Genomic DNA, 21,066 nt, shown 5'->3' on the forward strand with positions numbered 1-21,066 from the left:
GGACGGTGGAGTAAAGACGAGCCGAGCCGTCTGTCCAATCGCAGCGCTGCTTTATTCTAAGGGGGAGCAGAGATTGCCCGGCGGTTATAATACAGAGTGGAGCGAGCGACTGTTCACGCTTTAGTAGACAGAAGGAGGAATGTAAAAGGGGAAATAACAAGGCCGGTGAGGGCTCGTGAACTGCTGCTGGTCATTAATCTGACATCAACACAAAGTATTTTTAGAACTCTGTAGCCCCTCTTTTAGTAGGTTAACTCTTATAGGAAAGGTTTATTTTGCACATTAAAAGGACGGGGAAAGTTCAGAGAGGTCTGTACTACTCAAAGCACGTACATCACATTCACTTGGCTAAGGTGCGAACTGCTCATCAGAAACAGAAATTAACATTCACACACCGATGGCACAGCAATTATGGTGTTCAGTATCTTGCCCAGGGACACTTGACATGCAGACTGGGGGAGTTGGGGGATCAGATGTCCTGCTACATCCATGCAAATACTATAAAGTATGAATGTGTGCAATTTAACATTGAACAAAAGACACAGATGGGTTACTGTTCTGCATGATTCTTTTTTCTCTAAAAAGGGAAGTGAAACCCAGATGTTGTCCATCTGCTGGTCCATTAATGGCTGATTATATAATGCACTCTTTTGTATTTTGCTGCGGTTTTCAACATTACCATTATAGCACTGTTGTAAAATAAAACATAGGACCTTTCTGCTTCAGTACACTGTTTGGAACGAGTGGTTATAACTGCTCAAGAATAAACAAAAAGAGAAAAAAACACAGGCTACATTTGAGAAAACATAATGCTTTATTTTTAGTCAACTCCACAAACAAAACTTTGCTACGAGTTTGCACATTTAATATTAGAGGACATTCAATATTCGGTGTATTTAAATATTTCTCTAAAATAGCAAATGCTGTTCAGCACTCACAAGTAAATGGTTTCAACTGGATCTTGTTATTAGTGTAACAAAGTATAAATGTTTCATTGGCCTTTATATATATATATATATATATATATATATATATATATATATATATATTCTAATTTTACAGTTTATACAGGTGTATAAAGTGACAACAATTCAAGTATGGTACAAAGTGAGAATACAATGCAAAAAATGTTCGTAATAATGCTAAGAGCCACAGTTTTCCGTCACATGCAGCAGTCTCTTATGCAAAACACTGTAGTCGTAGTATTATATAGTGCTTACCTTGTTGAGACCTGCCACATACTGACATCCACTTAAAATCAGTATGTGTGTGATTATGTGGCGTGTGTGTGTGTGTGTGTGTGTGTGTGTGTGTGTGTTTTGGCATTCATAAATAAAAGCTTGTCTTAACCAACTCAACATTTTACCCTCAGACAACAAAGTTGAGAGAATTAAGGTCCCATTTGTATCACATCATCCTTCCACTTTTCCCCACAGCAGATCTAAACACACATCACATGAAAGATTTTGTTCTTTTTTTGTACAATCTTCATACCTCACTTTCTCTCACAGTTAATTCGGTTTTGCTGATCTCAGTAGGAAATCACACAATTCATTTCATCGGCCAGTTCATCCTCAAAGCGAGAAATCGACTGACTGGCTCCGCGAGCTATGAGGTCAGCAGCAGTGCTCTCCATCTCGTCCAGGCTCATGTGGCAGGCTTCGGCAATCTCCCGCTTGGCAAAGCTAACAAATTTCGGGTCCCTGGCGTAGATGCCGAGACCCTCGGAGATCAAGATCTGACACAAGCAAGGGAGAAATAGAAGCAGAGTAACAATGACGTAAAACAGGGATTATGTTTTTAGTAATAGGCAAACGTAACATGCTCGTCTATGTGATTATGTTTATATCCAATGCACAGAGGATTTTATCAGCTGAAAGACTTACTTAGTCAAATTGAAATGCCATCTAGTCACCAGTGAGTGGTAACTTTATTTCTGTTACCACAATGCAAATAGTACAGTAACAGCAAATGGACAGTGGCAGAAAGTAACCAAATACATTTACTCAAGTCCCGTACTTAAGTTACAATTATCTGTTATTATTACTCACCGACTCGACCAGACTGTCTGCACTGCCTCTGTCTACAAAGCCCTGGTTAACCGGTGGTGGTCTTGTGTTGGTGAAGGTCCTCGTCTGACCGGGATACCAGCCAGGACGGCGTCCTACAGGGAGGCTAGCAGAGCCGTCGCTCCACAGCGGCTGGCTGGTGCCTGTGGCTTCATCCACCAGGATCATAGGGGTGTAGATGAGTTTACCCCTGCGTCCCGAGGGGGGAATCATTCCTGGAACAGGAGTGGTGCCAGCTGCTGCTGTGTTCACCCAGGATGTGGATGACATCGAGGACACGCTGCTGGGCCGGGAGTCCAGGCTGTGCTGGGTCTGACACAAGAGAGCGAGAGCAGGAAAAGACAAGTGAAACAAGATGAGACACACTATTTGTATGAACAATAACATTTTGAGATGTGCATGTGCTATTGTTTTACCTGTAGACGGGATCTGGATGGTGATGTGTTCCCACGGTAGTTCCCTGGGATAGGGAGCTGGTCGTCCACACTGCTCTGTGGCCTCAGACACTGGAAGTTAAAGGCAGGCTTACGACCTGAAACAATAAGCAGGGGAGTGTTAGCAAACTTGCCAGGGTGCAAAACTATAATCCTGCGTGGAGAGATTTAGTATTAGCGTTTGCTTGCATTGTCTGTATGCAAAGGATGTGCAAACTAAAATGGGGAATGAAGTTGCTCTTTAAAGACCTCATCATTTCAGTTGATACTCTGATTTCATGGTGCAAATCCACAGACAAATGTGCAGCTAATAAAACTACCACAAATCACCTGACACACAATGTAAGCAAATTACTTGTTTATCATGATAGTTGCAGATGAATTTTCGGTCGATCAATAATTGCAGCTCTAATGGCATGTTAGTTGTTAAAATAATGTAACTCTGCACACTTTAAACACATGTGCAATGGAGCAGGAGAAGAAAACACCAAAAAGAAAATGTACATATGTTTCTCACCTTTCGGTATGGAAGGAAGTAGCCGTCTCCTGACAAACTGTGCACTACCATTCTCATTCCCATTGTAACCACAGACGGTGCTGTCATTTCCATTGAAGCCGCTCATTATACTTCCATTACCATTGGCGCTGATGACACTGCCGTTTTCATCGTAGCCTGTGTATCCGTTCCCATTATATTCACTTGTGCTATAGGGTGTGGGGCTTGCAGCAACACTCTCTCCATTCATGTTGGTGCCATCATAGCCATTCCCAACAAAGCCATTGGCATCATGAGTATCATAGGTTATCTCCCCAATGCTGCTAGCTCTTTCCAGGCTGTGTTCATTGTAGACCGTCTCAGTTGGTACAGGAGAGACAGCTTCTGGATACACATACCTGTAAGATCCATGACAAGAGTTTTAGATTATTAAATATTTTAACAGGAAACTTGCTTATAAACTTTCCTGCCAAGAATTAGAAAATAAGATTGATTCCCCTCTCATGTCTGTCTGTCATGTGAATCCAGGAAACAGTTAGCTTAGCTTAGCATAAAGACTGGAAAAAGGGGGAACCAGCTAGCCCGTCTCAATCTAAAGGTGAAAACATCTGCCAGCACCTCTAAAGATCACTAATTAACATATTATATTAACAGAAGTGTAAATACAGAAAACTCAGTTAACCACCTACTAGTATTGATCTGCTCATCACTCTTGGCAATAAAGCGAATGAGACTATTCAAAATGTTACTTTATTTATTCATTTATTATATATATGGTATCTCGCTCCTCACTCTCTTGCTTGTTTCTTACCCTTCTACTGATGCTAGATGTGCAGCATCTCCTTCACTGCTATAAACCTGCTCAGCTACTACAGCTGTAGCTGCCACGAGTGGTTCTTCAACTATAACTTCTCCTCCACCTACTATCTCTTGGGTAGGAGGAGGAGGAGGAGGAGGAGGAGGAGGAGGAGGCAACTCACTGATGGGATCCACCCTGAACAGGAGAAACAGGCAGAAGAAACAATTCATTATGTCTTTCTAAACATTTACAGTACCAATGACAGCTTTATATAAAATGAGAGATACACACCTAATGGGCAGGGGTTCGGACCTCACAGGCTGTTCTGTTACAATGCTGATGCCTACCAGCTCTGATCCTGGTCTCTCATGCTCCTGCAGGCCCATGACCTGCTCTGTGATCACATCCCAGTTGGCTGTCTTGGACTCAGGTTCCATGATCACAGTTGTCTGCTCCACAAGTGTATCTATGCGCGGCAATGGTGTGCTGGCGGGCGTGGTATTCACTGAGGTTCCGGGCTCACTGTCGAATATATCATCACCTGTCATCTCTCCATCCACACCCTCCTCTTCTTCCAGGTCACAGGCCATTGCCAGACGCATCTCTGGAGCGAGGTCCTGCAGCGTCCGCAGTCCTTGCTGAGAACACAGAAATATACTTATAAACATTAACATACAGTAAGCACCTCAATTGTTAAGACTGTGTGACAAATATCCATAAAGCAACACCAAAGTTAAAGTCTTCTTATTGTTACATCATGTGGATGTTTGATCTTCTCTATGCGGAATGATGTGAACAGGATGTTTTCACATTCACCAGCTGAAGAGGGAAAGTCTCTCTTTGTGGGTTTGTGAATGAGCATGATTTTATGACAACTAATTAGAAAGCCAGTCCCGGTCCAGCAAGTAACTTACAAAACTGTGATGTGGAAACTTGAAACCACCAGTTCACATACCCTGAGATATAGGACATATCTTATGTCTAGTAGTTAATTTCTGAAATAACATAAGTATTTGCATATGGATTTGTCACAGTGGAGAATGAGTGGAATTTTAACAAGGTCATTGAACTATTATGATTGAAAAAACATATAAGACACATTACTATGTGTGTGTAAAAAAGTCAAAAGCACAAGTTAAGTCACCTGCAGAGAAGCCGCCTTGTCCTTCTTTTTGGATTTCCTCTCCCTCTCCTTTCTCTTGCGGAACTTTTTAAAATAGTCCTGAATCAAGAAGCTGGCGTAAAACTTTCCACAAGTCACCTCATCCCCTAAGAAGGAAAAACAAACGTTAAGGTTGGAGGTTAAAATGGAACAGATCGATGATGAGAAGTGCATATGTCTTAAATGTTTCTTGTATTCAGACAGAATCTTTTGAAAGCAGATTATTTTCTAAGGCAGGCATGTTACTTTCTATAATGGTTTAGTCATTTTTTCATCATGTCTTGCAGCTATGTAATTTTTTGGCGTACCTCTAGGGGGAGGAATCACTTCATCAATTAGCTTGGGCTTTGTGTGCTTCCAGAGCTTCTTAATGATCAGCTTCAGCTCTTCATTTTGCTGGTCGATGGGGCCTGAGAGAGACAAAAGCAACAAATCCTTTAAAGGAAACAGCACCCTAACAACACTAAGAACTTAAAGAAGTACAATAAGCATGCACTGGTTTCTGTCTGTGTATGTAATCTAACCTTCAGTCTTGATCTTGAGCGAGGTTCGCACGAGAGCAAACAGAGTAGCATTGAAGGTGACTGTCCCATCTGAGTGCAGTGGGACGTTCATAGCAACCAGTCTCTAAGAGGACAAGACGATGAGGCACAATGAGTGAGATCTTTTATTTTTTCTAGCATCAAGTGTGCAGCACTGAAGTTGTGCTGACTTACCTTGCAAGCAACACGATGAGGACATAATTTTCCAAAACCAAGAGGTGGCTGAATCCTGCGCAGCATAGTGACAACATCAATGTGCTTTATACGGCCGCTGCAAGAAGAAACAGAAGGGCAGACATTTACTGACAGATAAGAATATTCTGGAAACAAACAGAGTAGCTCGGCAAAAGTAGAAGAAGGTTAAAGAGAAATTAGTCTTACGTGGCCTCTGGATCGTAGTCAGACCAAACTCTCTTAAACTCGTCCAGGTGGTGAGTACCGAGCACAGTCCAGTCGCGTGTCAGGTATTCAAAGTTGTCCATGATGACAGCAATGAACAAGTTGATAATCTTGATAGAGAACAGAACAGAAACTTGTAACCAACATGTTGTTTATAAAACAAGATTTGTTAATTGAACAGGGCATGTTGTGATTAAAATACTGTATCAACTGAAATTGACTCCATGTGTTTTAAGGCAAATTAACATGAATGACTAAAACAAGTAAGAATACATTACTCTCGTTGGAAATGGTTGACACTACATTTTCACAAGTGTGTAGTTGTTTCCTTCTAAGTGCATGTGATGTGACTATCAGACCTGTCTTCGATAATGACTGATACATGTACATCAGTCCATGCAGTTCTGTTAACTTTGCAAAAACCCAAGAGGACAAAAGAGTTCTGGGTCTATCCCAGTCCGTCTATGCTCAAGGTCAAAGACCACACACACAGACTGATGTCAGCTGTCCACAAGAGAAGAAACCACAGAAGGAATGCAAGACACACATAGAACCTGGTTTTAAGAAAAGAGCTGAGACTGAGAAAATAATCCAACCAAGGAGGAGATTATGGTCAATAGTGGTCTCAAACATTTTGACATTTTAAAATGGAGTGCATTCAATTTGTAATGTAAAGGAGAACAAGGGTTAGAATTGGGCATTTCAAAATAAGGAAATCATAATATTGCACACGTTGAGATGTTTGGCCTCTTTTTAAATGTAGGTGGTGCTATGACACTGCATGTGAATTTAAGGTCCTCTGCACCATGTAGATTTTACACTCTATTATTAGATGACATTGATTATCTTAATAATTAATTAATAATTATCTTAATTATCTTAATTTATAATAGGCAGTACTGTATTTCCCAGTCTCACTTTTACGATTGGTCTGCTAAAAACAGTATGAGCCTCCACTTAAATTTTTTATACTTCAGCTTAGGCACTGTTCTGCTCTTGCACGTTCTCCAGGCTTAAAGTCACCTTGGTTTAACGTTTCTTATGTCTTAAAATAGCACAGAGGTCATGGAAATGTTACCAAAATACAGCATTTGCACCCTTTGAAATCAGGACTGTGATTTGCTGCTTGGATTAAGGGAATAAATCCATGGATGAGGGATTTCTCAAAGAGCCGGAGTTAGAAAAGACAAGGTTAGCTTTTAAAACTGTTACAACTCAGTTGTTGTAATACTATCCTCTCTACTTTCATTTGACTTTAATCCCACTTGACCTGACAGCCTGTAAGACACAAGCCTGAATTAATTATACCTAAATTTATTTTGGAGTCAGGAGGCTGTATTAAGTTATATCAAAGGAGGGAAAGTGTTATACTACAAATGATCTGAGGACTGTGTGATTAAAACAAAACAGATAGAAAGGATCCTTAATCCTCCACAGCTTTGCTCACCAGGTAAGCACAGAGCATAAAGAAGCTGATGAAGTAGATGTAGGACAAGTTGCTACCGCAGGAGAACTCTTCGCCAGGCTCAGTGTCCGATTCTGGGTCACAGCGTCTACCGGGCAGAGCTGCCAACATGATCTCCTGCCACTGCTCTCCAGTGGCACACCTACAAGGACACAGAGACAGGGCAGCATTTTCATTTGACAGTTACTTAGACACAAAGATCAGAGTAAAATATTGTGTTGAGGCAAACAGCAGAAGTGCAGGCAATTTTTGAGCTGTTGTAAAAAATCTGTCTCTTTCTGGCTAAACTGGCTCACCTGAAGAGCACCAGAACAGCCATGAAGAAAGTCTGGAAGTTGCAGTTTCTGTTGATATGTGTGTCGTCATCAATGGCAACTTTCCCAAATGTCTGAAAGGAGAACAGTGTTGAATCTTTGTAAGAATCAGAATCAGGTTTTTTGACATGTAAGCTTTCACGTACAAACATAAGAGGAATTTGCCTTGGTATTTTGGTGCAAAATAGTAAGAATAAACATAGTAAGAGAAAAGAAAAACAATTAAAAGGCAAATCGAACTTTACTTAAACAAATATGTAAAATAGATCTGTTTTAAAATGAAAGCAAAGAGGAGGCAATGTGCAAAATATTGACCAAGGAAAGTGCAAATGTTCAAAGTATAAAGAACATAAAGAACTTGTTAAATAAAAATTTGTTAGTTAGATGTGGAGACTTTACGTTAATGTAACGTGTAGTTTTACGGGGCAGGATGAGAGTCTGGGTCAGTGGGAGTCCCACTAATGAAGTGAAGCACACTGTTTTGAATTGTTTATACAGTTTTGTTTAATATTAAGTAGTTAATTGATACATTTTAGTTAGTGAAAATTAAACCATTTAAAAGTCTCGATTGATAAGAGAGACTCACCTGCATGCCAATCACAGCATAGATGAAAAAGATCATCGCAATGAGCAGACCAACATAAGGCAGGGCCTGAGCAGAGTAAAGTCAAGAGCTCAATTACAAAAAAGGAGTTTGCAAGTGTGTTGACAACATACTGTAGTAAATCCTTTGTGCTATGTGAATTACTCGCTCTGTGCTGCACTGACCTGCAGGGACTTGACAAAAGTCCAGAGGAGGGTTCGAATGCCCTCTCCTTTGCTGAGCAGTTTAACCAACCTCAAGACTCGAAATAAACGGAAGAACGTGATGGATACTTTTCCACTCTCTCCTTTGCCCTAGACAAAAACAGTTAATTAAATATGTGTGTTACAGTGCTCACAGATTTTGAGTATAAATCCAAAACCTTTGGAGTTGCAGTGGTTGTGTTCAGCTCTCACCTCACCATGGCCGCCTCCTCCCTGGATTGATGTTTCAGGCAATCAAAAACAGGAGATTCCACATGAGAGGAAAGAGATTTTAAAAGCCATCAGGAACAGACACAAATGGTTAGTAAAACTTCGGTCAAGAAACCATTTCAATGGATTTGGATTTTTCATGGTAAATTTATTCAGTTAACCGTTATATTTCTTGTGATATTGTTTCAAAGAAATATAAAATACAAAAATAGTACATTTATTCAAAAATACTGAAATTGGCCAATAAAACACCCTTACATGTATAAATGCCATACCCAGATTAACTCCTTTAAAGGAACACAAACTATTATGTATTATTATTCTGTGGTCTGGAAAACTGAGTACTGAACAAACGTTAATGTTGTACATGCAGCTTGTTCCAGTTTTTAGATGGTCCTTAAAGCCTTTTGATGAAATCTTCAAGGTGGTCAATTGAGTTACCGGCCTCAGATGATTTATTTTGCGTCAAACTCATTGCTTTTACAGAGTTTAACTCAAAACAGAAAAGAGTACTGCTACAGGCTCTTTCACGCCTTTATGTACCAATGACACTAGAATTCTGACTTAATTTTGATTTAATGATGAATAATTTTACATTTTTTAACAGCCGTAGAGAATGGAGAGGAAATACTGACTTACACAAGCTTTTGAAATGTGCCTGTAAAATAAACACACTCTTCTTGTCTTTTTTCAGTGAATGGAAACTGGAAGTGTGAATAAACTTACGCTAAACTCAGAGACTGCAATATCCAACACGCTCCCCACAACAATCAAAGCATCAAATGAATTCCACGGATCAATGAAATAGTGCTGCAAAGGAAAGAATAAGCAAAGTCAGAGTCACAAACAGACGGTTCTGACAGTTGTCATGAATATTTTCAAAGGTAAAAGAGTGACACCTCACATGAGCCCGCAGAGCCAGTAACTTGATAATCATCTCAATAGTGAAAACCACAGTGAAGATCATGTTCAGGATGTCCATGATGGAGGTGAACAGTTTAGACTGCTCATAATGCTGGGGGAGGAGCAGCAACAGCAAGACAAAACTTCACATCACAACACTGAAACAGGTTGATATTTCTGTATTTTAAGGCAGAGTTGTGAAATCATACCTGAATAGCCAGAGTGAGGGTGTTCCCCAGAATTAGCACAAACATGATGTATTCAAACTGGCTGGAGTTGATTATTTTCCAGAATTTGAGCTGTGATGGGTTTTTAGGAATGTAAATCTTTATTGGTTGAGCTTTCAGTGCGTAGTACACACACTGGCGCTGGAAAGGGGGAAAAGAAGAGCATTACTCACTTTGAAAACATGTAGATTTAATATGTGTTTAATTGAAATAATAAAATAAAGTAACTAACTTGATTTTTGTTGAGTTCACAGTTTTTGAATTCAGCCTCCCCTTGCTCTCGAAATGTGATGATGACAAAACCCACAAATATGTTCATCATGAAGAAGGCAATGATGATGATGTAGATGATGAAAAAGATGGAGATTTCTACTCGGTAGTTGTAAATGGGCCCTCGGTTTATGGCGTTGGCATCCACGGCCCGGTAAAGGAGCCTTTATACAAAAAAATGGAGACGACACAATTCTTTGTCAAACACTGATTTAAATAAAAGCTTAAAGATTTAATTTTGAATGAATTTTCTTATTACCAACACATGCCATGAAAAGTTAAAAAGGAAAATTAATCCTACTAACTACTGTTGTGTATTGTAAGTATTGTGTGTATAGCCAAAACCAGATATATCTTATTTATCTTTGCCATTGAACTCCATTGTTTTCCAAAAACTATTAAAAACACACCGATAAGCCACACTGTTTCACAGGGTGACATGTTCCTTCATTACCATCAACATGGGAATTGTATTTTATTTTGACTCAATCCCACATACATGATCACTATCGCTGTGTTCTATAGAGCACCAAATGTGTTTTAACAACATTAACAAATGCACTGTTACCTCCTGTTTTAGTAATGTTTTATTTTAACCTACAGTGCCCATCTGTTTCAGGGAATTACTGAGCCATTTTAAAATTTAAAGTATATATTTGTGACAAATCTTTATAGATTTACATCTTTAATAGGAACAGCAGACAGGATAGGGAAGTTAGAAAGTCTTAAGAGAAGGACTAACACAATTCTGTTTTATTTCTTTTCATGGACATTTGTTGCCAACAAAAATAATCCTTTGCACTAAAACTATGTAGAGTTACTACTCACTGTGGCCAGCCTTCAAATGTTGACACAGTGAACAAAGCTAGCATGCCCATCAGCACATTGTCAAAGTTGAAATCACTGTTTTCCCAAATCCTCTCTTTCACCATGGGGTGGTTCATATCCCCGTCTTTATAAACCACAAACGTCCCCCTAAAATTAAACACATACATGCATTGTTATGAAAGTGACAGCATGTTAAAAGACTATGAAGTGCTGTATATTGTGCAGAGAAATGAAGAAAAGAAAAATGACCTGCACTCCACAGGAGTGTGTTTGGCTTCGTCTGTGCAGCTGTAGAATCGGCCCTGTAACATTAAACATAGGAAGGTTAGACTAATAAAAGCTCACTGGCCACTTCCCTTTGAAATCCTGAGTGAGAGAAAAATACACTCAGTGGCCACTTTATTAGGTACACAGGTATAATCTAATGCAGTCCCATGCAGCAGCTTTACCATAAAATCTATCTATACAAAGCTTATGTTTATGTTGACATTGCTGGAAATGTGTAAATTCAACTAAATGTTTATAACTGAGGTGATTGTAAAAGTTGATGTTCTACTAGACAACATTATTTTGAGAGGTGTTTCAAATTTTTTGTCCTCAGCATGTACATACATAAGGAGGGCAGAATATTAGAATCACTTTCAATGCAGTGCAGTCCAGTACAACACCACAACTACGACCTCAGTGCTAAAACACATTTAAGTAACACTTCTATGACAGCATCAACAAAAACTGAACATTACAGGCATCATAAAAGATCCTTTACGGCAGAAACATTGACTACATTAGACTACACATTTGCGTCTAATAAAGTGGACACAAAGTGTAGAAATCAAAAGGCTGATAGCATAAAAAATGTACCTTGAAGAGCTGCACTCCAATACATGCAAACATGAACTGAAGGAGTGTTGTGACAATTAAGATGTTGCCGATGGTGCGGATCGCCACAAACACACACTGCACCACATTCTGTCAACATACGAGCAACAAAGGATGTGTGTCAGTTTTAAATAGCAACAAAATGCACTGGCTGACCACAAACATGCTAATTAAAATGTAACATTAATATATAATTTGAATACGACAAAAAAAGAAAGATTAATATAAGAGAACTGTTTACCTTTAGTCCCTTAGCTCTGTTAATGGCTCGAAGAGGCCTGAGCACTCGCAGCACTCGGAGAATCTTGACCACGGAGATTGCACTCGAACTGAGAACAACAAGACAGTAGTATAAGAGTCAAGAAAACAAAGGATAAAAAAACGTACAGATTGGGCTGGGAATTAAGTACAAAACTACATTGGGAAGATGAAATCTTTTCGCCCAATACTAGATAGATAAGACAAAACTTTATTTATCCTGAAATAAATTGTTGTGCTGCGTTCGCAGTAGACACAAAAATCTAAATAAGGTTAATATTAAGATGCTCATATCATATCGGAGTTGCATATCGATATTTTATAATATATGCATTGCCCATTATGTCCTATGAGTCATAAAGTGGGCATAAAGGGACAGTAATCCAAAGAGAACTAAGATAGAGACTAAACAGTGTGTTACCCTCATATCAGTAATGAGACATCACTGCTTCTACACACTTAATCTACACATTAAGTCAGTCCCAGTGGACTTTTCTGTCAGAAGAGAACGGTGTGCAGCCTGTGTTCGACAGGTATCTACTCACTGTAAAAAGAAAGATGTGAGCGACACACTGACAACCAGCAGGTCAAGAAGGTTGAAAGCATTTCTGCAGAAGGAGCCACTGTGCAGAAATGCTCCGTAGACAGTCATCTAGACAAGAGCAAGGAAGTTAATAACCAATGTAGAAGAAATTATAACATTTTTTTTTATTTCAGCCACAGCAACCGTTACCTTTAGTACTATTTCCACAGTGAAAACTGAAGTGAAAACATAATCAGCATAACCAAGCACCTGAGGATGAGAGAAATTATTATCAGCATTCAGTCTTAATTATTGTACAGGTGATGATGAGCAGGTGGACATGGTCTGTGGGGCTTTGATGCGGTCGGTCTTACTATGTTCCTGAATGAGTGGGATTTGATTGGATCCTCAGCGGCCAGGGAAATACTACTGAGGATGATGAAGATGAGAATGAAGTTGGTGAAGTAGGGGTGATGGATGAGGTTGTGGCAGGCAACTCGCAAACTGAGAATGGGAAGGAAATTACAAAGAAAAGTGTATTATTTTAGTAATTGTTAAATCAATGGGGAGTAAGTCTATAGGAGTAAAATATAATTTGGTTAATTTGGCGCATGTATGATCTCTTTTACCAGTTTTTCTTTCCAAGAATGAAGAAAGAGCTTCCATCAGGGATTGGGACAATCTTCTCTTTGGGCCCTGAGAATTCAGGTTTTAATGGAGCAACTCCTACAACAGAATAAAGATACAGGTATAAGAGATGGTTTACATCTTAATCAGCATTTCTGCTATTTCTCCTGCAGGTCGTGACTTCAGTCAGACTCACCCTCCAGTCCCTCGATGGCCCTCAGCTCCTCGTTTTCCTGCCAGTCGTCTTCTTCGTTCTACACGTGAGACAAAAGATCATATGTTGTTGTCTTTTTAAACATGTCTAATATGGTGAAAGAAAAGATTAAAAGATTATCTACCCCTTCATCTTCATCCTCTTTCTCTTCATCCTCATCCCACTCTTCTTCTTCTTCCTTTTTCTCTCTGAAAAAACAAATAGACAACTGTAATTAACACTTACACACAATAGAACCTTTTTTTATGTGCTTATTATACCAATATGTTCAAGTGCAGCAGGAAATAAAGGGGTGAGTCAGTTATAAATGACTCCGATACCACTGCTCATTATCATCATACTATCTGACTATCATCAAACTTACTCAACTTTCGTCTTTCCTCCGCCTCCAGCCAAGTTGTCCACAGCGATAGCCAAGAAGACATTGAGCAGAATGTCTGATCACAAAATTAAGGAGACAAACCTGTTCCGTTTGGTCTGAAAGACCAATCATTTAATGCTCAGACTGTGACAGGAATCAGACAGTAAGTGCACCAACACTGGAAAAGGATACAGTTACCACAGACAAAGAGAATGACAAAGTAAATGCACACCACCATGTTGGGGAAGATCGGCCCTCCATATGCCATAATACCGTCATACATTACAGCGTTCCAGTCCTCTCCAGTGAGGATCTGCAAAGAAAGACCATAAAAGAGAGACACAGCAGACAGACAGAATGAGAGACCTGTGATTAATAACCCAATACATAAAATAGCCGAGTAGTGAGATATTGCGGAGATGTAGATCACCTGGAAACAAGTGAGCAGAGCCTGAGGGAAGGAGTCAAAAGTACTTCTCTTCATCTGAGTCTCGTCAAAGTTAAATTTGCCTCCAAACAACTGCATGCCTAGCAAGGCGAAGATGATGAGGAAGAGGAAGAGCAGGAGCAGAAGGGAGCAGATAGCTTTCATAGAGTTGAGCAGAGAGTTGACCAGGTCAGACAAAGCTGCCCAGTGCCTGGAAACAACAAAATCAAAGAGAGCATGGATTACAGATTAGATAATGAACATAGGATCATTTAAAAAAACTACAGACTATATCACCGGTTCCTTCCTCATGCAGCCGACTGAAAACCTCTAGATGTTTCACCACTAAACTCTGGCACCAATTACCGTGTCATCTTGAATATCCTAAGCAGTCGGATGCAGCGCAGCACAGAGATGCCGATGGGCGGGATGACATCCATCTCTACGAGCAGCGTCTCAAGGATGCCGCCGCACACCACAAAGCAATCAAAGCGGTTGAACAGCGCCATGAAATAGATCTGCAGGCCAAAGGCATACATCTTCATCAGCATCTCCAGAGTGAACAGCAGCAGTAGGATCTTGTTGGCTCGCTCTGAGGGACAAAGAAGAATACGTGGAGTCATGTTTTTTTTTGTGTGTGCAGCTGGATGGAGTCAGGACTCAAAAACGCTCAACAAAAGTTAAAACAAAAGGATGAGTGGATTCTTACCTTGCATTTCCGTGAGCCACTTTGGCTGTCCGTAATGCTCGGAAGCACTGGCCACTGTGTTGAGAAACACCAGCAAAAGCACCAACCAGTAGAAGTTAGTTGTCTTGACGGCCACACGGCAGTTCTTCCTGAATGTATGATTCAGCTGGCACAACTGGTCACTAAAAAGTAGTAGAAATTGTTTCTTGACTTTAATGTGCATTTTCACGGTGTGTAACAACTAATATCAAAAATAATTTGAATGGATCATGAATGAATGATAGAAGAAAAGTAATAAATGTCACAAATATGCATTGCTACCACCTCCAAATAGAAGAGTAAACTATTTCTCTGAACGTTCATGTTCTTCATCACATAAATACAATGTAATATTGAAAATCTTACCAGAAGCTATTGGCCATCATCTTTGCCCTGAGGAAACAAGACAATGTCAGTGCAAACAATGAACTGACTTCATTAACACCTACAAGCCAGTGATAAATCAAAACAATATTATTTCTCCGTTGCCTTACATGAGAGAAGCACAGAAGCCACTGTCATCATCGAGGTATGCGATATCATCGTCCGAGTCTGACTCTGTTCAACATAGAGATGAGTACTGGCTGTTAGAGAGAATCGTGTGAAATACACACAACAACAGACAATGACAGCTGACATACCTCCACCGTCCTCACTGTGTTTGTACCAGCCGAACTTCTTCATCATCTTTTTCTTTGCAATTGCAGCACCTATGAAGTCAAATAAAGGCAGACTATGTATCAAGGTAAAACTAAATGTAGATGTTTTGGTTTGAAAGTGTGTATGTCGACATGAATATGAGTTAAACTAACGTTTGTTTCCTTCTTCATCCACATCCTCGGCCTCTATGAGCCAGTCCATGTAACCTATCATGTCCTCCTCCATCTGCTTGCTCTCCTGAGCCTTCTGCAGCTCACCACGCGCCACGGCCTTTTCTCTTTCCTTGGAGAACTCTCTGAAACATTGAAGACAAATGCAGGGCATTCATTTTGTTTCTCATGACACAACAAATGCACAGAAAGCTGTGACCTGCAGTGCAGCGGCTACCGCTCACCCGCTCAACACACCCAATACAAGATTGATAATGAAAAAGGATCCAAAGATGACCAGAGAAACAAAGTAAACCCATGGGATCTCAAAGCCAATGGCATCATTCATCTGTGCAGAGAGACAGAGAGACAAAGTACAGGTAAATATTTTAAATTTCAATAAACATGAAAACTGTGAAGGATCCAGGAACATGATTGTGTACCCAGTAGAGAACATCTGTCCAACCCTCCATAGTGATGCACTGGAAAACTGTCAGCATGGCGAAGAAAATGTTGTCGAAGTTTGTGATGCCGCCGTTGGGGCCTTCCCATTTGCCCCTGCACTCAGTCCCATTCCCCACGCAAAAGCGCCCGTTCCCGGCAAATGCACAAGGTGACGGATCATCTTCCACCATGAGATCTGGAGCACAGAGAACAGCAGGAGGCATTGAGCCAACACATCCATGACATATGGACGTGCTGTATTAAATCTTTTCTTGGTTAAGAGAGCAGAGACCTGTGCCACTAAAGTAACACGTCTTGTGTATCCTGCCGATGAAAAGCTCCAAGCCGATGATAGCGTAGATGATGATGACAAACATGACCAACATACCAATGTGCAGAAGGGGGACCATGGCTTTCATGATGGAGTTTAACACGATTTGCAAACCTGGCAAGAACAAACACTTACGTTTCATTGGTGCATGTAGGATGAAGCACAGAAACACACATGCAGCAACACTTTAAAAGCAAACTGCAACAAATGATGAACGCACTTGGCACTCCAGATACGAGCCGAAGGGGTCGCAACACCCTGAACGCTCTGAGAGCTTTGACATCCAGGCCTCCAGGTTTTCCAGCTGCATGATGGGCCTCTCCTGGCTTATGATCCGTCATGGCCTCTGCTATTACACTGAACAACCTGCACAGACAGACATGTTAACTCTCCTTTTTGTTAGTGATCGAAAAATTGTAGCCTGCAAATGGTGACTACATGAAGCACCAAAATACCCGACAATGACGATAACGAAATCAAGCAAGTTCCATCCGCTGCGTATGTAGGCGCTGGGGTGCATGACTAAGCCATAGGCAAGGATTTTAGTGAAGGTCTCGATGGTGAAGATGACAAGGAAGACATATTCCACTTGTTCCTGAGAACAAAAGAAAAGGAAATGTAGGGGTGTTTGACAAAATTGGAATGACCTTTTTTATGTCCGCGAGTGCGTCTGAAAAGAATAAATATGGAATAGTCTTGAAAAAATTTGTTTTTACAGTAAAATAAAGTGGCATTGACTGACTTTTTCATGCTTCCTTCTTTAAATCATGTGTGATATCATTAAAGGCTGACTGCAGTGGCTTTCTAACCTCTTAACCCAGTGCCTCACACATAGGCCTACTTAAGCCTGTCACTGAATCTCTTTTCTGCACCCTGCAACTTAATGCTTCTAATCACTGCTACAAATGTCACCAATGCTTTTACCTCAGGTTGACACAATGGTCCAGGCATAATGTGGTTTAATGTAAAACGACTGGAATACACAAAAATCTGTAGCATCCACCAAAACCTGATCCAAAAATGTATTATATTAACTTACAGTACTGTAATTTACTGAAAGGAAGGAGCTAACCTACTTGGTGCAATCCAATAAGGGTCTAGTGTATGTGTGTGTGTACCTGTTACCCTGTTTACAAAAATCAAATTTTAATATTTATTCTCTGCAAATGAGGTATGGATTGTTTCCAATGATACAATAACGTTAACACAATATGACAATTTTAAATATATATACATATATAAGCTATTGTGGGGTCATATTGGCTCACATTTGCAATACACCAAAGAAAAACATGCTCTTTTTCACCCTGACTGTAATTTGTAATTTTCAGGGGGAAAGAAAGATAGTAAGAGTAAGAGAGACAAAGAGATGAGGCAGATGGTTGTGGTTTAAGTAAGTCATGATCCCATTACCATCCAACAGAACGCTATTAACCTTTTCACTAATTGTTACTACCTTCAGCAAAATACCTACTTACAACTGTCGTTTCCATGAAACACTGAAAAGCATATTTTCTCCTTTTCACAAACCATTAAGATGTTTTTCCTACACTTGTGTCACTAGAATCATGCATATATCCAGCAGTGTCCTCAAATGACTCAGAGGACCTGAGAAGGAACATTCTCTCAGGATAACCACATGGGATGTTCTATGTGAGAGTCAAGCCTTGGAAACGGAAACATGAGAACAGTGTAAGAGAAGCTAGGATTTCATGATCTTATTGAAAATACAAAAAGTTCACGTTGACAACTTCTTTCATTCCCTTTAAAGTGATCACGATGCTGTCCTAATTTTTTTATACTTTTGATTTCCAAGAACTGACTACTACTTCAGTGGTCTGATGAAGACAGCTCTCTATGATCAAAGTGCCAGTATCTGTTTGAAGTTTATACTTTTACTTCATGTGATATTCCCCATGTTGGCTTGGATGTACCTCTCATCTCTTTTCAAACATTTTTTTTTAATCATCATGTCTTCTCACTCATTGATCTTAGTATCTTGTCTATCCATCTTCATAGCTACGTATGTATAGTTGTATGTATGAGTGCATGAATCATATAAAATCAAGGAATTTCACTTTTGGATTAAGAGTGGAAATAACTACATGTTACCTTTGTATGGGGTGGTCATGGAGCAGTGGATAAGACGCATGGCTTAGGTGTGGGAGACCTGGGTTCAACTCCCCACTGTGACCCACCAATGTGTCCCTGAACAAGACACTTAGACCCTAGTTGCTCCAGAGGTGTGCAACCTGACATAAATAGCAATTGTAAGTCGCTTTGGATAAAAGCGTCAACTAAATGAATAAATATTTACCCAGGTTTTAGATGTTATCCTTGTTTTTGCCATGTATTATGTGATGAATTTTGTTGTTTGTTAACATTGTGTTGTGTACTTTAATGAGTTAAAGAAGAGTTCAAGAAAAACGTTAGGTTAAGCTTCTGTATATCTCCCCACAGGAATCTCACCAGTTGGTGATTGGTAGCATTGGAGTCATCATCAGGATACGGCTTGGTAACACCCATGGCCACACAGTTGGCAAAGATGGCAAGTAGAATGAAAATATCAAAGGGCTTAAGGATTGCAGTTAAGGGTACAACAGGCCTTGTGAATGCATCTTTCCAGGAAAATACACACAACAGCATAATAAAACTTCAATCTGCCTACACCCCCACATATTCTCATGAACATATTATACATTTGCATTATGTACATGACTGTGCATAAACATACACAATCCGCTGTTCATCCTAAAGGACACAGAGAAGGATATTTCCACTCTACTAGGGCCAGTGCTGCCATGCGGATGGGGTTGCTGAGGGTGAGGCAGCAGAGGGCTCGGGGGGCCCTGAGCGCGGACTTGTTTGCCTGCATCGCCTTCTTGGCCCCCCCTCCTCTTTTTCTGGCCGAGCCAGTCGACCCGAGGGTGTCTGATTTTCCTCCATCGCCCCCAGGGAGGGCATCTGTCCAAAAGAAAACATTCTGTAATGATGTTATTCTGTTTTCAAGCATCCCGAATGTGAAGTCTAAAATATTAGTATTGCATAACGACTGAAAGACTTATGGTGGAAAATCTTTTATGTCAAAAATGTAAACACGTGTGATACATCAAAGGTAACTGACATAGCTAGATAGTTCTTTGCTAATAGAGAAATGGGTCTGTTGTATTGGTGGATACTTTTACATTGAATCAAAACTCTGTGCCCAGTTATGGTTGGTGTACAACTTTCAGTTCTCTCTCACAATGTGAAAATATTATATTGCTAATATCAGCCCACATTTTATAATCAAACAAAATGAAAGGGAGGATTTGACACATGGCTGCAGAAACAGACAGGTATTCTGTCCTGAAGGCCTCATATTATAAGACCAGATGTGACCTACTTCTTTATTGGGAGCAGCCTGGCAATTAGCCAAGCACTATCCCCATGTAGGCCCCATGAACACCTGTTGACTAGGCCCTGCACGGTGAATAAGCCTGCAGGTACATTTATAGCCTCTCCCATGTAAAAAGGAGTAGCCAAAAATATGGGCAGATAGAACAGACTTGCTTATTGTGGAAATGTTGAATGTGATTCCAGTTGTGCACCTAATTGTTCCAAAGGAAGTGCTTTGATTTTAATCAGGCAAAACTGCTTTACTATCAGGATGAACTATGTATGACCAATCTTGTAACATTCAATGTATATCTGGATGTATTATTTCAGAAATCATTGCTAACCGTCCATCCACACCACCTGCAATTTCCTATGATTTCTCATCAGTATCTTTACAGTACAGTGAGCTTAGTCCATGTTTTATTCATAACTCTGAAGTTATAATGTGCATATTCTTACTGTTCTTTGCTGTGTGCAAACAAAAGCTCAGAGACACTGGAAGGAGCCCCTACCTTTCTTTGCCCCGTCCATGTCCGCAGTTTAACACCACGAAATCACTTCAGAAAACCCACCATCAACTCCTCAGAGGATCGACATGCAGTGGATCACAGATATGAATTTGGCCCCAAAAAGAGACAACTTTTTAGGGGTAAAAAAAGGATCATCTGCTGCCTGTCATTTCATATCCACATGCAGCACGCCGGTGCAGCTGAGAGGCTATGGGCCATCCTGCTCACCGCCTGCTTAGCTTAGAAATCCAATTAATCAGATTTTTACAAAATCCAATTTGTGGCAATTTCTTAGGTGAGTAAATGAAAAGTGCAATTGCTTTTATCTATGCAGGCACACGAGGAGTATTATAGCAAACGCGTCCCCATATCCGCGGTGGTCAGCCGTCAGGATTAAACTAGTTGAGCCGTTTAAAAGGATGACAGAGGAAATCTTTCAAGGGGAAGGTGGAGGTAGACTCAGGAGAATCTCTGCAGCTCTGTGGGATTTGGTTGCAAAGTTATAGTTAAACAGTATAGAGGAATATTATGAAGTTCTGGTAGGAAGGAAAATGGTTGGTTCAACACTGAAAGTTAGAGAAACCTTCTTTAGGACCTTGGACAGAAGCAGTCGATGGGTGCAGTATCCACAGAGAGGCGATAGGGGGCGTGCTA

The 21,066-nt window shown here is 40.3% G+C and overlaps 1 protein-coding gene across 1 annotated transcript; it reads right to left on the bottom strand.

Moving 5' to 3' along the window:
* Nucleotides 1–1,056: 1,056 nt before the first annotated feature.
* On the bottom strand, nt 1,057–20,711 carry cacna1fa (calcium channel, voltage-dependent, L type, alpha 1F subunit a). Its single transcript, XM_046055922.1, has 47 exons — nt 20,416–20,711; nt 19,300–19,489; nt 18,995–19,100; nt 16,981–17,120; nt 16,746–16,891; nt 16,487–16,639; nt 16,194–16,390; nt 15,996–16,099; nt 15,754–15,896; nt 15,583–15,651; nt 15,436–15,499; nt 15,308–15,334; nt 14,924–15,084; nt 14,581–14,806; nt 14,218–14,425; nt 13,980–14,100; nt 13,791–13,863; nt 13,551–13,614; nt 13,409–13,466; nt 13,215–13,311; nt 12,960–13,089; nt 12,796–12,855; nt 12,608–12,714; nt 12,046–12,133; nt 11,787–11,894; nt 11,175–11,227; nt 10,926–11,072; nt 10,060–10,261; nt 9,810–9,968; nt 9,602–9,712; nt 9,424–9,507; nt 8,680–8,700; nt 8,449–8,577; nt 8,267–8,332; nt 7,663–7,754; nt 7,349–7,508; nt 5,884–6,011; nt 5,677–5,773; nt 5,485–5,587; nt 5,269–5,370; nt 4,943–5,067; nt 4,090–4,436; nt 3,811–3,993; nt 3,021–3,397; nt 2,486–2,601; nt 2,052–2,381; nt 1,057–1,738 (listed from the first exon to the last, which is right to left on the bottom strand). Exons 1-47 carry the CDS (start codon nt 20,432–20,434, stop codon nt 1,532–1,534), a joined length of 6,198 nt encoding a protein of 2,065 aa, XP_045911878.1. The 5' UTR covers nt 20,435–20,711; the 3' UTR covers nt 1,057–1,531.
* Nucleotides 20,712–21,066: the final 355 nt, after the last annotated feature.

The sequence above is a fragment of the Micropterus dolomieu genome, linkage group LG08, assembly GCF_021292245.1.
Source record: "Micropterus dolomieu isolate WLL.071019.BEF.003 ecotype Adirondacks linkage group LG08, ASM2129224v1, whole genome shotgun sequence".
NCBI lineage: Eukaryota > Metazoa > Chordata > Actinopteri > Centrarchiformes > Centrarchidae > Micropterus > Micropterus dolomieu.

Bases quoted from the DNA above. Each gene is read 5' to 3' on its own strand.
- cacna1fa (XM_046055922.1), bottom strand. The intron at 16,892-16,980 runs GTATTTTGGTGC...CTGTCTGTGCAG, and splicing joins TTCGTTATCGTCATTGTCGG to GTTGTTCAGTGTAATAGCAG. The intron at 4,437-4,942 runs GTGACTTAACTT...CTGTGTTCTCAG, and splicing joins ACAAGGCGGCTTCTCTGCAG to CAAGGACTGCGGACGCTGCA.